This window comes from Podarcis pityusensis (assembly GCF_964106645.2).
Source record: "Podarcis pityusensis genome assembly, chromosome: 8".
In the NCBI taxonomy this organism is placed as follows: domain Eukaryota; kingdom Metazoa; phylum Chordata; class Lepidosauria; order Squamata; family Lacertidae; genus Podarcis; species Podarcis pityusensis.
Genome location: NC_138033.1, coordinates 37,810,021 through 37,824,446, shown reverse-complemented (window position 1 = coordinate 37,824,446; position 14,426 = coordinate 37,810,021). Strand labels below are relative to the sequence as shown.

At 49.1% G+C, this 14,426-nt stretch overlaps 1 protein-coding gene across 1 annotated transcript in view; it reads right to left on the bottom strand.

The window, feature by feature from the left end:
* Positions 1-14,426, bottom strand: part of VAC14 (VAC14 component of PIKFYVE complex) — an 81,497-nt gene that overhangs the window by 50,145 nt on the left and 16,926 nt on the right. Inside the window, exon 13 of the mRNA XM_081016894.1 lies at positions 6,425-6,581. Within this exon, the coding sequence (XP_080873020.1) occupies positions 6,425-6,581 (157 nt within the window). The remainder of the gene's footprint in view (positions 1-6,424; positions 6,582-14,426) is intronic.

Below are 14,426 nucleotides of genomic sequence, written 5' to 3'. Positions count from 1 at the left end.
CAGCTCAGATTAGCACAAGTGGCTGGCTTTGTGACATCTGCTGCCTCCCTGACCTCTCTTCCCAGAGAACACTGCTGACTTCTTTCATGGGCTGGGATACACTGGGAGGAGCATAAGTCAAGGCATTTGACACTGTAAAGATCAAAATCCTTTGCTTCACGTGCCCCCCCCCCCAGCCCATCACAACGGGAGGGGAAAGCAACTTGCTTCTCGATCAAGCAGTTTGAGGTGAAGAAACACTGGGGGGGGGGGCGTTGATTCCAGCCCACTACTAGGATCTCTGAGGTCCAGCCCACTTTAACATGTTCCATGAAGTGCTAGCCAAGCAATTCGAAGACAGAGGGGGCAACCCACCTCTGTGGGTGGTTTTGTGTCTGACAGAGCTACAGATTCAGAGCCAGCATTTTGGCAAGGGGATTAGCTAGCACACCAGAGCAAGTCATTTACTCACAGCAGAGCTTTCTGCTTCCCCTTTGGCTGGGCCCTCACATGACAAGGCAGCTGATCTGCTGGTTCTGAGAGCCTGCCCAAGTATTTCAAGATCACAAGCCAGGCCTTCTCCTCATTAAAACAGAAGTCACGAGTCCGGGGAAGCTAATAGTTATTATCCTGGCTCCCTGCCCCCTTTAAAATTGTTGTTTCTGTCTGGGGCAGTGGGGCACAATCCACTTACTCTTACAAATTTATCCCTCATTTGAGGCTTAGATGTTCAGCCTGTTTCTGACAAGGTTGCACTCCCCCAGAAGAACCCACTGGGCGGTGGAAAGGTGGGGTACAAGCAAATATTTGAGGAGCCACATGTTCATATTGGGCTATGAACAGAACAGGATACTTCCAGACCAAGAAAGCACTTATCATCTTTGTGAAGCCCTGTGAAAGCGAGGGCATGTACCAATGCAGTCACAGAAATATTGCCAAATAAAAGAAAGGGCAGCTTGAAAAAAGTACGAAGACTTTCCTCAAGCATGAAGACAACTCAGCACACCTCGCTGCAGCTTTCTCAAAGGAGAAATAAGGGGGAAGCAAAGCAGGGAGCAGATCTGCTCAGCAAGCAGAGCAAATACACCCCGCCAGGAAAAGCAAACAGCAGCATTTGCATAAACAGATTCTGAGGAAAGTGTGAGGATGAAATGGAACTGGCCCTCTCTTCCACCCTGGGGAGCCAATCTGGTGGTTCGCCATTTGAGCAGGCAAACATATAATGGAAACCAGCAGGGAGGGCGAGATGGGGGCTTGCAAAGGTGCCATTTAGCACAGCATGCCTAGGAGTCTACTTGGAAGAACAGTCCAGCTTCTGATCCTCCTATCTTTGCCATCCTCCCCCAGCTCTGCCTTTGCCCAGAAAGAGTCTGGGCAGCTTGCCACATCATCTTCTTGGCCCTGAAGCCCACTGTGCAACTGGAGAAACGCCTTGTTGAATGTACAGAATTTGCTGGCGGCCTCAGACTGGAATAACCCTCCCCCCAAAGGAAAAAAAACTCCGGCACAAGCATGTTTGTCAAAAGCTGCTGGACTTTCCCCCACATCACCAAATTCTTCTCTTCTCTCAGAAGAAAGAACTTAAGAAGTCCCGCGCAGGATCATTCCCGCAAACCGGTCCATCTGCCTTAACGGTTATGATGGAGCCGCACCTACTTGTTTCTGGCCCTGAGATGATGGGGGGTTCGCATCTCATGACATTCGGCAAACCTCTTTGTGTTCCTAGTCTCTAGCCAGTAGACACTTCTACTGGCAATCAGCTGCAGATATTATGGTCCTGGGCACAAAAACCAGAGCCATGTCCTTAAAAGGGCTGCACAGATATGGATGTTTTAAGTAGTAAGAAAGCTGGGAGACACAGCTTCTTGGACATCTTCTTTCCAAATTATTATGTGACATAAAAGGCTTGGACTGGAATGGAGTTAAAGGGGCCACGGCAGCCTTTAGGATGGATGCCACAACTGCAAGGCTATTTTTAGATAATCTACAGGGGAGGGAAGAGAAAGCCATCCACTTGATCTAAAGCACAGCTCTGCAGCCGCCTAGCCAGCTCCTCCCCCCACCCGTCTCCCGCACAGACAGAGGATCAATAGCACACTTGAGGCCCTGCGCATTTGCTCCCAGCTGTGCTCAGCACAAGCCAACAGTGGGACAAGCAGCATGAGCTCATCGTGCTTCCTAGCCAGGGCATTACAGGCTGGACCAAATGCTTCCAAGAAGCGGGCCTCCGAGATAGCAGCACCAGGGCACTGTGCAAAGGTAGAACCAGCCACAACTTCAGGTAACCTGGAACCCTCTCATGAAGAAGTAGGGAGCCTCTAGCCAGATGGTGAACTATAAGCGAACAACCAGGAAGGCTATGGTTGGTGTTTACCCTATTATCCCTTTCCACCGCCTGTCATGATCTGTCCCTTTGCCCTTCCTGCTCATCATCCATGCACCAGATGGGAAATCAGTGCAGGGTGGTGGGCTGAGCATTAGACAGGGAAGAGAGACCAGGATAAGCCCCTGCTCAGGGATGAAGCTTGCTGTGTGACTCACTTCTCTTACACAGTTGCTTTGGGAGAAATGCACATGTGAGTGAGCTCCCAGGGGGACAGGGGGAGGGAGGAAATACATAGGCTATATCCACTCCATACATTTAAAGTACACTATCCCCCCCCCGAAACCTGGGAATTGTAGTTTACCCCTCACAAAGCTACAGTTCCCAGCACCCTTAACAAACTTGTCCCTGGCACTCTTAGGGGGAAGCAATGTGCTTTAAATATATGGCATGTACATAGGCACGACGTGATAAGCCTAACAAAACCTTCCTTTCCCTCATGCCCTAACCTTGCCAAACACATTTTAAGCATTCTGGAACGTGAGTCAATCAAGGCAAGTAAAGGGCTGCCTGCATAGATGCTTCCTGCATGCAAAATTCACATTTCCATGGTGCTGATGAAATCTGTAATCTTCCCTGTGATTTTTTAATCTTCCCTTCTCAGTGGGGCCTTGATTAGTAGTTGAGAGGGTCTCTTTGACAGCAGGCAAGGGCTGGTTCAGTGGCCCCTCTGCCCAACAGAGGCTAAGAGGATTAGGGATGACTTGGGAGGGCATGCAATTCTCCCATAGATGTCATAAACCCAGTCCTGAGGACCTTGGCCATCTCCAAGATGTTGCACTCTGTGCATCCTTCAGCAACCTAGCAGTCAGGCCTCTGCCTTACATGTGCGATCTGGGTGGGTGATGAACTTTTATGGATTCTTTCCAGCTCTGAACCTGAAGGAAGCACCCTGTGGGTGCCTCTCCTGGAGATCTGTACTGGACTGCTGCCTGGGATCCTTTGGCAGACTGGAAGATTTGAAGTCACGAAAGAATGTGTTTGGACTTCCACTCTTCGTCTTTTGAATGGACAAGGCTCAACAAGTTCTTAAGAGTTCGCAAAGAACTCAAGTGTGAAAATGCTGATCTTCTAACAAAAGTACGTAACTCACCCTGAAGATCAGCCTCCATATTTGAGGACTGGAAAGGGGCCAATATAATACCAGTTTTTAAAAGGGCATCTTGAGAGGATTTGAGACATTACAGGCTCATTAGCTTAACATCTGTTCCAGGAAAGCTGGTGGGAAGCATAGTTAAAGATAGAATTACCAAGCATAGAGAAGAACAAGCCTTGCTGAAGCAGAACTAGCATGGCATTTGCTCCCACAAAAGCAGACTTGGACAGCTTTAGAAAAAATTCATGGAGGAGAGGGCTACTAGCCATTATGGCTATGTTGCCTCTCCACTATTGGAGGCAGTATGTCTGGGAATGCCAGTTGCTGGGAATCACAGGTGGGGAGAGTGTTGCTGCTGCACTCTGGTCCCGCATGCTGGGTTTGTTAAGGAATGCGGTTAATGGGTTAATAATTCTTCATGAGTCAGCAGAGACAACTCATTCACCACGATGCACCTGCAGGCATCTTGTTACTCTCTTATCTGTGTTACTGGGCAGATTTGGCAATAGCAACAGGGTTCCCATTATGAGAACTGTTTGGCCGGTGTAGAACAAGATGCAAGACCTTTGGCCTGATCCAGTTGCAACTTCAGGTTTCATCTGATGTTCTCACACTGCCTTTAGTCTCCACCAAGATGGTATTTGAAGAACTTGGAACCTTGGAAGGAAACACTGGCAAGGCAGGAGCGGGAACCACCCAAAATGAACTCCCAATTGGGCAACCACTTCTTTCTGTGGGCCACATTTGTTGCTACAGAATTGGCCACAGATTGAAGAGAGATAAGAAGAGTCAACTAGGTATTCTACCAATAAGGAAATCCTAAGTGAGTTGTCATTTCTTCGAAGAAACCAGCCTCCACTGGTGCCATGTTACCTACCCAAATACACATTTTGATACGTTCTTGTGTCTTTGATCTTTAAATTTATTTCCCACCTTTCCACCAAATGGTCTCCAGGTTGCTAAATGCAACAACACAAGTACAACAAGATATAATGAAACAGCAATAAAATACAGAGTGAGGAAGAACAGAAAAATAAGGCAGATAAATCAATAAAATCAAAACCAACAGAAAAAAACCAATTTCAACATATTCTAAAGTCAGCTTATCTGTCTAAATAAAAATGTTTTTGCCAACTAGTGTGTGGTCAAAAATTGGGCAAGCTCGTCCCCCTTGGCAATGAGTCCCGGAGACTGGGAGCAGCCACCAAGAAGCCCCTGCTTGGGGTTTCTGCCAAATGTGCATCAGATGTAAGCATATTGAAACTGCTCCTCTAAGGAGAACCATTGAAAAGGGGTGCAAAGCTCTCCAGAACGACAGCCCATGGCCAATGATAATGGAAGCCCCTGTAAAATCAGCAGAACCAACAGGTACCCAATCCCCTGTCCAAGTTCCTTGTGTTCAAAGGCAACCAAACAAGTCACCAAGCCTTTGCTATGTCTCACATTACCATAAGAAACATTACAAATAAATTCAACATTATTACAATCCAAAAAAGAAAGATCCAAAAGTAACTAAAGTAAGAAACAGCAGTTTAGCACGACAGTAAAAAGGTGTTTGTTTTTGGGGGGGTGGCGTGGGAAACAGTGCAAAGGATAAGCAGATTAATACAGCACTCACACACACATAAGAGCCCAAATTAATTGACCTGGATGAAGAAAACTACTTGAAGATTGTTAACTATTCTTGCAAGGTGGACAGCGAAGAGGAAGACAGTGCAGTCTGGCACGTGGAAAGTGGAGGCACTGATCCTTAAGCTCCATGGGGGGAGGGGGTGGACCTGGAGGGCCTCCCCTGATGACTTGGAAGAGTGGGCAGCCAGTCCCTGATAATGAAAAAGCCCTTCCAGCCCTTTGAGCTGGGCCTGGAAACCCCAGGGGAGGTGGCGCTGTTTCAGTGCTTTTGACCTGTGTTCCAAATGCCACAGTCCCCCAGCACTGTGGTTGGCTGTTCACTTGTGTGTGTGCGCGCTCTCTCTCTCTCTCTCTATCCTCATTTGTCTTTCCCCTCCCCTCTATTACCTTCACCCCTCTGTATAGCGGCTTTGTTGCTATGTATGTTGATTAATGCTAACATTCATCAAGTTTCACCCATCTGGGCTGAAAAGGGTGCCTGTGCTCTGAGATGTCCCCATTCATAAAACCTCACTTGCCCTAAGACAAAATCAGAAGCAGTCCTCGGCGTAGGCAAGGACTCCCACTATTCACAAATGGCAGAAATTAGGCACACTGCGCAACTATAATGTACATCCCTTAAAAGCTTTGGGATTGATTTGCGTGGAAATATAGATTCCCTGTTAAAACTTTAGCCATTGTTTCCTTTCCCACTGACACAAACTCTATTGAAGACCAGCCTGATGAATTGCTATGGCTTGCTCCAGAGGGGCTGCCCTGCAGTCTGTCCCAACGACAGAAGGGCGCAGGCACAGCATTTCAAAAGCAGAGGAATAGGATGGGATGAAGGAGACTGGCCAGCAATAGGGAAGAGCAGGAAATGGAGTCTAGGTCTCACCCTCAAACTTCTTCTAAGCTCTTACCTGGCTCAGTTCTACTCTGCAGGCATGAGGACTCAAGGCAGGGACACAGCAAAACATTTTTGATTCCCAAACTGCCTCCTTGTTGGTGTCACAACTGCTGCTTCTCTTCTCACCTCCCACCCTCCTTCTGCATCAGTCTGGAGGTGTATAATTATCAACACAAATGCTTCCGTTCGCTCTCCCCACCCACCAGCCGTTACTACAAGCAGAAGCTGCACAGAAGTCTTCAGGCTCCAGCTGTAGCTGGAACCACACTCTGCGGCCCTCCTCTGTGGCAAACACATTCCCCTCAAATACTGGTGCCGATTCTGCCAGGGAATCACTTGCCTTCGCCTGTCTAAATCTGCCCCGTGCCACTTTGCAGCAGGAGAAAAAAATATCCAGAGGCTGCTCAGAGCGTGTGAGATCTTTGCCAGAGACAGGAGCACTTACCAGAGGAGCCAACTTGGGAAGGTTTAGTTGGAGCAGGAATGTGCAGTTCCAGTTGCCCAGGTCGTAAACTGGGGCCGTCAGGTGCCCCTTGTCCTTCTGTCTGACCTGCTGGAGAGGATGCAATCTCGGCCAAGACTTCAAGGTCCTTGAGGATAACCTGGAATCAAGGAATAAAAGGAGATCAAGGGGTGGCTGACAAGGCAGGCAGAGAAGACAAGGACTCCCTGTGCTCTTTTCCTGTGCACTTTCCCCAGCTCCACAATATCCATTTTTGAGATACGGTAACCAGAACTGAAACCAGTATTCCAAATGCAGAGGCTCTAAAGGTTTGTACAAGGCCACTTTAATATTGGCAGTTTTATTTTCAGTTCCTTTCTTAACGATCCTGAATATGGAATACTCCATTGCAAACTAATGTTTTATCAGTCATAGCTATAGTGTGCGCTCTTGAAATGCATGGATTTAAAATAATGGGAAAGTGTTTAAATCAAATGAATGGAGCTTAAGCCAAATACAGGATTTGAGGTAGGAGTGTGGAAGCCAAGCGATACCCAGCTGTTATTAACCTGCAATGGGTACACCCCAAACACAACGACGGCTTCTAGTAAAACTAGCCCATGGCAACCACAAAGATCAAACTGGCAAGCAGGCAGGCATGGTGTCTTTTGAACAGGTTCTGCCTTGCCCTTATGATCTGACATTCAATCCCTGATTGATCTTCTGATTTCTATGAGACTTATGAACTCACTTCCATCCCTGCACTTGAAAGAATATGGACAAGCTTGATGGTGCAGCTCCCACATCTCCTGCCCTGCATCCCATAATTTCTAGATATCCAAACTGTGCAGTATAATACTTCCATGCTGCATGTCTATCCACACACACACACAAATGTCCCTTACCGGCCACCATTTATGATGGTGGGGAAACTTGCGACGCAATGATGGAAGGTCTCACTTTCCTCTTAAGTGCCTTGGGCAAGGGAAGGTGGTGTAGGGATGTCACTCAGAGCATAAGCAGGACATCCCAGCAAATCTAGTTCTGAAGTAAGAGCAAATTCAAACATCCAAAGGGAAATTTCTTCACTGGCTCCATGATGAGGACTCAGTGCAGAGGGTCCTCTGCATAGGCATTTTAGAGGTTGTCGTGGGCATGGCAAGTCACTGTTGCCATTGTCAGCAGGAACTGAGGCTTTCGGGAGGATAAGGACCTGTTTTCATGCATCTCACCAGGGATGCTTTTCCAAGAGATGATTACCTGTCAAGCCAACACCCCCAGTCAATGGGATCAGGTAAGGTGAGCTTGCAAAAATGAAGAAAGAAAAAGGAAATATATTTATTACCCCTCCATTTTTCCTCCAAGGAGCTCAGGGTAGCCTCCATAGTTCTCACCACTAATTTTATCTTCACAACCACCCTGAGCAGTAGGCTGGCCCGAGAGCTATAGTGACTGACCCCCAAGGCCAGTTTCATGGCTGACTGAGAATTTGAATCTGGATCTCCTCAGTCCTAACCCAGCCTCTGCCAACTTGGGTGTCCTCCAGGTGTTTTGGACTACAACTCCTATTAGCCTCATGGCTGTGCTGGCTGGGGCTGATGGGAGTTGTAGAAGAAACCTCTGGAGGGCTGGGAAGACTGCCCTTGCCCCTACTATGATGCTGCCTGACACATGAAGCATTAGGCCCACAGTGTTGTCTGCTCAGACTGGCAACAGGATTTTCACGGTCTTGGGCAAAGATGTCCCCAAGTGCCAGAGGCTGGGCCTGGGACCTTTCACCAGCTTCAGCCCCTGCCCAAGGTCCACTAAAGGGGGAAAAAAAACAAAGCACCAAACCAGGCATGTGTACAGCACCAAGCTTGCCATCTGTCCTGTATTGTGCCATGTTGCATGTTTTAGCATGTCGCCCAACCACCTGTCAAGCTGCCACAAGTATCACTAACTTGCTTCACAGCCGTGGCATCACCACCACTGCACTGGTAGCACAATCTGCCCGCAGGAGCCCAGGAAGGCATTGTGCTCCACTGCCAAAACAGAGGCAGCACACATGGTTTTATTCTGGTGACTCAGTATAGGCCTCTCACTTTTGCAATGTGTCCACTCTAACCCACCTTCCCTAATCACACCACACATTTGAAGCACTTTAATACCACTCTGAACAGTCATTACTTCCCCCAAAGAACTCTGGGAGTTGCAGTTTGTTAAAGGTGCTGAGAGTCGTTAGAGCTATAAAATCCTCCGAGTGGTTTAACAGTCAATCCCTCTTCAAAGGGAACTTGGGACATGGTAGCTCTGTGAGAGGAATAACTCTCCGCAACTCTCTGCACCCATAGCCAACGGCAGTTCCCAGAATTACTTGGGGGAAGTCACTGACTATTTGCAGTGCTTTAAATGTATGGTGTGAAGGTGACCTCAGTGGGTGAGCTCTGCTTCTTGCCCAGGGTCTCCTCACCTGATCCTTCCCCTGGGTTGGGACAAGTGAGGCTCAGTTATTCTGCTGCACAGCCTGGCCTTGGAAGAGGAAGAGCGTTTGGTATATGGTAGCCCCTGATCGTGAACTTTGAGCACTCTCTGCAAGCAAGCAAGGAAGGCTCCACAGGAGCAGCGTGAAGTTTTCTGCTCTGGCCAAGGCCCAGCACCTACATGAAGGCAAGAGGCCTCCCGCTACTACCTCTCCTCAGCAATGGCTGGTGTCCCATCACACCCTAGTGCTGAACCTATATAGACAACGTGGAACCACCTGCGAATGGCATTGAGCAGCAAGCAGCTGTGGCACCAGGAGGCTGTCAGGAGAAAGCACCACATCTTGGCCACTGCTGCCCTGGAAGAGGAACGAGCAAACGAGTTTGCACATATCCATTTTTGATGTGAACTGCTTTGCCTTGTGAAGTTAGCTGGACCCCCCTGGACCCTATTCAGCCTGGCGGTTTCCACATGCAAGGCTGCCTTTGAATGAACTGAAATGGTGCATCCCACCAAGAGGAGCTCAACCAGGATGGCGGGGAGAGGGAGGGAGAGTGTTTTGCATGCGCGAGGCATCTTTCCACTAAGCAAGCCTCCAGCAGGCAGCTTCTCTCTCTCTCTCTCCCTCTCTTTTGTGCGAGCGAAAGAATGAAACTGGAAGGGTGTAAGAAAAGCAATATCCTGCAGGAACACAAATGCCTAACGTTGCCACGGCAACAGGCCAGGTGCCAGAAAGGCGCATCAGCTGGGTCCCATCATCTGAGAGCAGCAGAAGCAGAAGCAGCCGAGGCAGCAGCTCTTTAAGCTCCCATTATTGGACATGAAAGGGCTGAGGCCACAGAGGCCCTTCCCCTCCCCCACGGACAAGGCAGAGCATGGGGGGGGGCTTCCTGGTGGGGGAAGGGGTGCAGCCCAGAAGCACAGCCACCCGCCCCCAGCATTAAGAGCCACCAGATCAGCTGGCAGAGATTATTTTTAAAAATGGGAAGGTGAGATTACTTTTTTAGGATTTAGGCTCAAAGAAAGAAAAGCCCTAGATAAAGCCGGCAGTGAGAGATGCTCCTATTCTCCGAAGGTGGGGAAAAATAATAGCATGCATCCGGGCAAATATTAATCTGGTTAGCACAGGTCGCTGCAGCTTTTGCCCAAGTTCTACGTAATCTGGAAATCTGTTTCTATTTCTTCTCAGATGCTGGATCTGGTCAGATGTGCCTTATGGAAAAGATGAGAGCAGAGACACGCCAAAGGGGGAGGATGGAAGGAGGAACAGCCTTATTGGGAATGGCAATGAATGCATGTGTATCACAGTATAAAGCTGAGCTTTTTTGACATGTTTTCATGTATTTGTCCATAACCACAACGATTAGGAAACAGCACTGCAAGGAGGTTTGGGGATTTTGCATCTAATATGTTTACTACCACTGCGGAATGGCTGAGAGTGACGGAAAATGGAAAAAACACAGCTCAGCCTTCCACATGACACTAGCTTTGCTGAGTGGAGAGCAAAAGCATTTCAAGGAGGCGTTTTCTAGTAATGAAAATCCTGCTGCTGCTGCTGCTGCTACTGCCTTCCCCCAATGCATGTCTACGAGACTTCCTCTGCTAACCAGATCTAGGTCAAGTTAATGTGCCTCATGTTCCAATTGAACCAATCTGATGTTCGCTCCACTGGCTCATGTGCAAGCTGCCCCAGTCTTGCTGAAGAGGCAGTGCATGAAAGCACACAACACACACTCCTCCTCCCAAGACTCGAATACTCAGGAGTGCCAGGCCTCAGCACCTTGGGAGTGCATCCTGCTGCCTCTTTAAGGATGGGAACACAAAATGACACCATGGCTGGAAAGTGGTCTGTGGGGAATGACGTATCTGTCTCAGGATCACCAGTGCAGGAACTGGTGCTGCGTGTTGGAATCGGCTCCCTGAAAATCTCTCATACCCACTGCTGCGAAAGGGGGCAATGCTGGGTCTGGGCTTTGAGCCAGAATTCCCGTAGCCTCCAGGGCTTCAGCACCCTGTGCCTGCCCTGGTCCTTCCGCACCCCTAGCATCAGAGCTACACGATACAGGTGCATTACGAGCATTGCGTAAATGGGTCACCTCTTTCCATAAAATGAAGACAGCTTTGCAGTAAGTGCACATAGCTTATGCAGGGGGAGGGAATGCCATTATTCAGGAGATAACTTTGCCACAACATCGAAAAGAGAACCTCACGGCTTGATATTAGCCTCCTGAGATCCCAGGAACACCATTTCACACAGAATCTACACACAGAAATTATTTAGCACTATTCATTGGTGCTCTTGCATCCTCTTGCAACCTACTTTTGTGCAAAGCTATCCTCTGCTGCTTACTAACAAAGGGCTCTTTCTCTCTCTCACACACACATACAAGTCCAAAAGTCAGCATCCTGAGCAGAAACATCTGCCTGACACTGCTGTCACATCCCATCCACTCGTCCCACCACCACCACTGGTGGGCAGGTTTCTGGTTACCAAAGGAGTCACCCTGAGCTCTCTGCCTTGCTTCCCTCGCCTCTCTGCTGCCTTCTGAAGAGGCGCACGGTCAAGGGAGCAGAGCTGGCAAAGATAACTGGAGCTAAAGGAAATGAAGCTGGCCTCTGGCAGACCTCCAGCGCACAGGCAGACGTGACACATTCGACAGCAACTGAGAAGCATCTTCCCTTCACGAAAAAGGAGCTGCTGCTGCTGCTGCTGCTGCTGCTTCCCCCTCACTTCCTACCATCCGCAGAGAGCAGGATCTCAAAGGATAGAGGCCTCCTTATACTTGGGATAGGCAGGGTGATGATGCAACTTGTGAGTTAGCCCCAACCACAGAAAAGCCAGTGGGGGAAGCTCCAGATCCTCCTCCAGAAAGAATAGGAAAAGGTGGTGCTGCTGCCCCAATCCGATGCCACGTGGCTCAGTTCCCCAACTACTAGCATGTCTATTTGTTTAAGTATTTATAGGCACACAAAAATATGGCAATAAAATCAACAGAAACATCAACAGAATCAATAAATACTGGCTAGCGAAAAAAAGAAAAAAGAATTCAAGTTTCAAAAGCCTGTCTAAATAACACAGTTTTCCGAAGACGACTACAAGAGGGCAGGGATTGTTTTTGCCGAGCCCTCTATTGGCAGTGAGTTCCACAAGCCAGCCAAGCCCACCAGAAACACCCCATTACAGGATCTCAGTGATGGAGGTGGAGAGAAACAGACCAGGCAAGTCCTTGAGTTACTTTTGGTCCAGGTTGTTTACGACTAACACAAGAACCCTGAATTGGCAACCAGTGCCGCTCTCTCTCAGGGCCAAGTAACAGGCTGCCAGTAAATCTGCTCCTGTGAGCAGCTTTGCCGCCTCATTCTGGGCAACCCAGCCGGATGGGCGAGTAGAAATAATAAAATTATTATTATTATTCTGCACTAGTTGCAGCTTCCAGAGCAGCTACAAGGCAGCCCCACACAATGTGTGTTACAGCGATCAAGTCCCGAGGTTAGCAATGCATGGGCCATTGTGGCGAGGCCATCCTGGCCACAGAAGTCACCTGGGCATCTAGGTGACAAACACAGACCGAAGAATGTCCTCCAGCTCAATGTTCAGATCAACTGCCCCTGGGCTGATGGATGAACCAGTGGAACACAACCTGCCAAGTGCAAATAGTACCGTGCTACCAGAAGCTCTTCCGCACAGGTTTCTGAATGGCAGGGGACCAGGCAACAGAAAATGAAGAGGCTGCTGCAGACTCTGAGGCCCCCTAGTGGCCAGTGCCTGACAGAACACTTGATGCTCCCAACTGTAGAGAAATCTAAGACCCCAAGCCGCTCAGCCCCACTGGGAGGTGGGAGGGCTGAAGGGGCCCCATCCATCTCATAGGAAGGGGGCCTGGGCCCTGAACGCAACTCCCCTTCTGCAAGGGCAGGCAGCAAGCTCTCTCTCTCTCTCTGTCGCCTCAAAGGGCTCCTCTACTTAATTTTCTTTTTGTACAACCATCAGAGAAAGAAGAAACCCGGTCAAGAACAAGATCTCCCCTATTTGGCAGACCCCCACCCAAAAAAAGAGTGCAATGTGAAGACTAAGCTTGAGCCCTCTTCCCCATTTCCAAGAGAAACCAATCAATCTTCCAGTGACAACTTAACTAGCCCCCTTTTCCGTGGGGGAAAGGGATGGTGAACTTTGCCCCTTGGTCTCTGAACCAGAAAATTTCACAGTCCCCATCCGGCTTCTGTTCAATCTGGAACTGACATTGCCCGAAAGCAGGAAAGTCCCTCCCTTCTCCCCACACTTATTTAAGCTATTGTGGCTTAACACAAATGCTGGCAAGGCCCCAAAGCAGCAGCAGCCATCATTAGAAGCCACAATCCACTGGGGAATTTATCCCATGCAAGCCCCACTGAAACAAAATGGGATATGCCCAGATGCGCCAACACCATTCTCAATGAGCCATCCACCACAACCCCAAGATCTTCCCGATTAGTCCCCTCCAGTTCAGACCACATAGGAGAGGTTAGGAATTTTGATGACCCAACGTGCACCTTTTATTCATTCAATATTTTCTAAAGTCCAATTCATAACCTCTGACTACCCGAATGTTTTCCCTGAGTCTAGAGTGTACACAAACTAAAAGGAGGGGTGGCAGAGGAGCTTGCCTCTCCCATGGCACCAGCTCACACATCTGAATAAGTTGCCTGCCTCACCCCTGGGCTGCCCAGTCCCTAAAAGTGCTCTCCCACACCCACATTGTCCCTGGAGGCTGCCACATTCGCCTGCAAATCCGCTGGCCTGCAAATGAAACAGTGACTCCAGGACTACAGTGAAAACAAGGAGAAGGAAGCACATCCGAGGTCACGTCAAGCTCACCCTCCTTGTTCTTTGTAACACACCAAAGTCCCAAATTTCAGCCTTGGCAAGCTGGGAGCTGGGAGCTGGGAAACCGGGGGAACTGCGGGCCGAAATCCAACCAAGCACAAATAAAAGCATAAACGGATAAAGGCAGCCATTCACTTTGGCACAAGCTTTTGTTAAGCTTCATTGTACTTGGGATCTGCATCACATGGAGAAAAGCCCCATGGGACTCAGTGTGAAAAAGTCCATTCCGCAGGAAAGGCTGGGGCAAGAGGGCTTGCAGCTCTGGGCGATAACGGAGCGAGGAAGGGGAGTGCAGGAAAGCCCCTCCCTCAGGAAAGCCCTGCAGCAGAGGGGGACACAGGAATGTGGGGGAGAGCATGAAGATCTTCAGAAGCATTGGCGATTTGTCTCCCCACCACCTAAATAGTTTCAGGACAACCACATGGATGTCTCAGTACCCTGAGCAAATGCCAGTCTCTTCCCTGCCAAACGTCTCAGTGAGCGCCCCCCCAAACAAGCACCTCTCCTTCCTTCCTTCCTTCCTTCCTTCCTTCCTTCCTTCCTTTCACTCACCCAGTGGCACCAGGCTCGCTGTTCCCATGGGATCCCACATTGTGGGTAAGGAGCTCAGCCTCACAGTGGTCTCAAGGATGCTCCCAGGTATCTTGACTCTGAAATCTCTGGCTTGCTGGGCAAGCA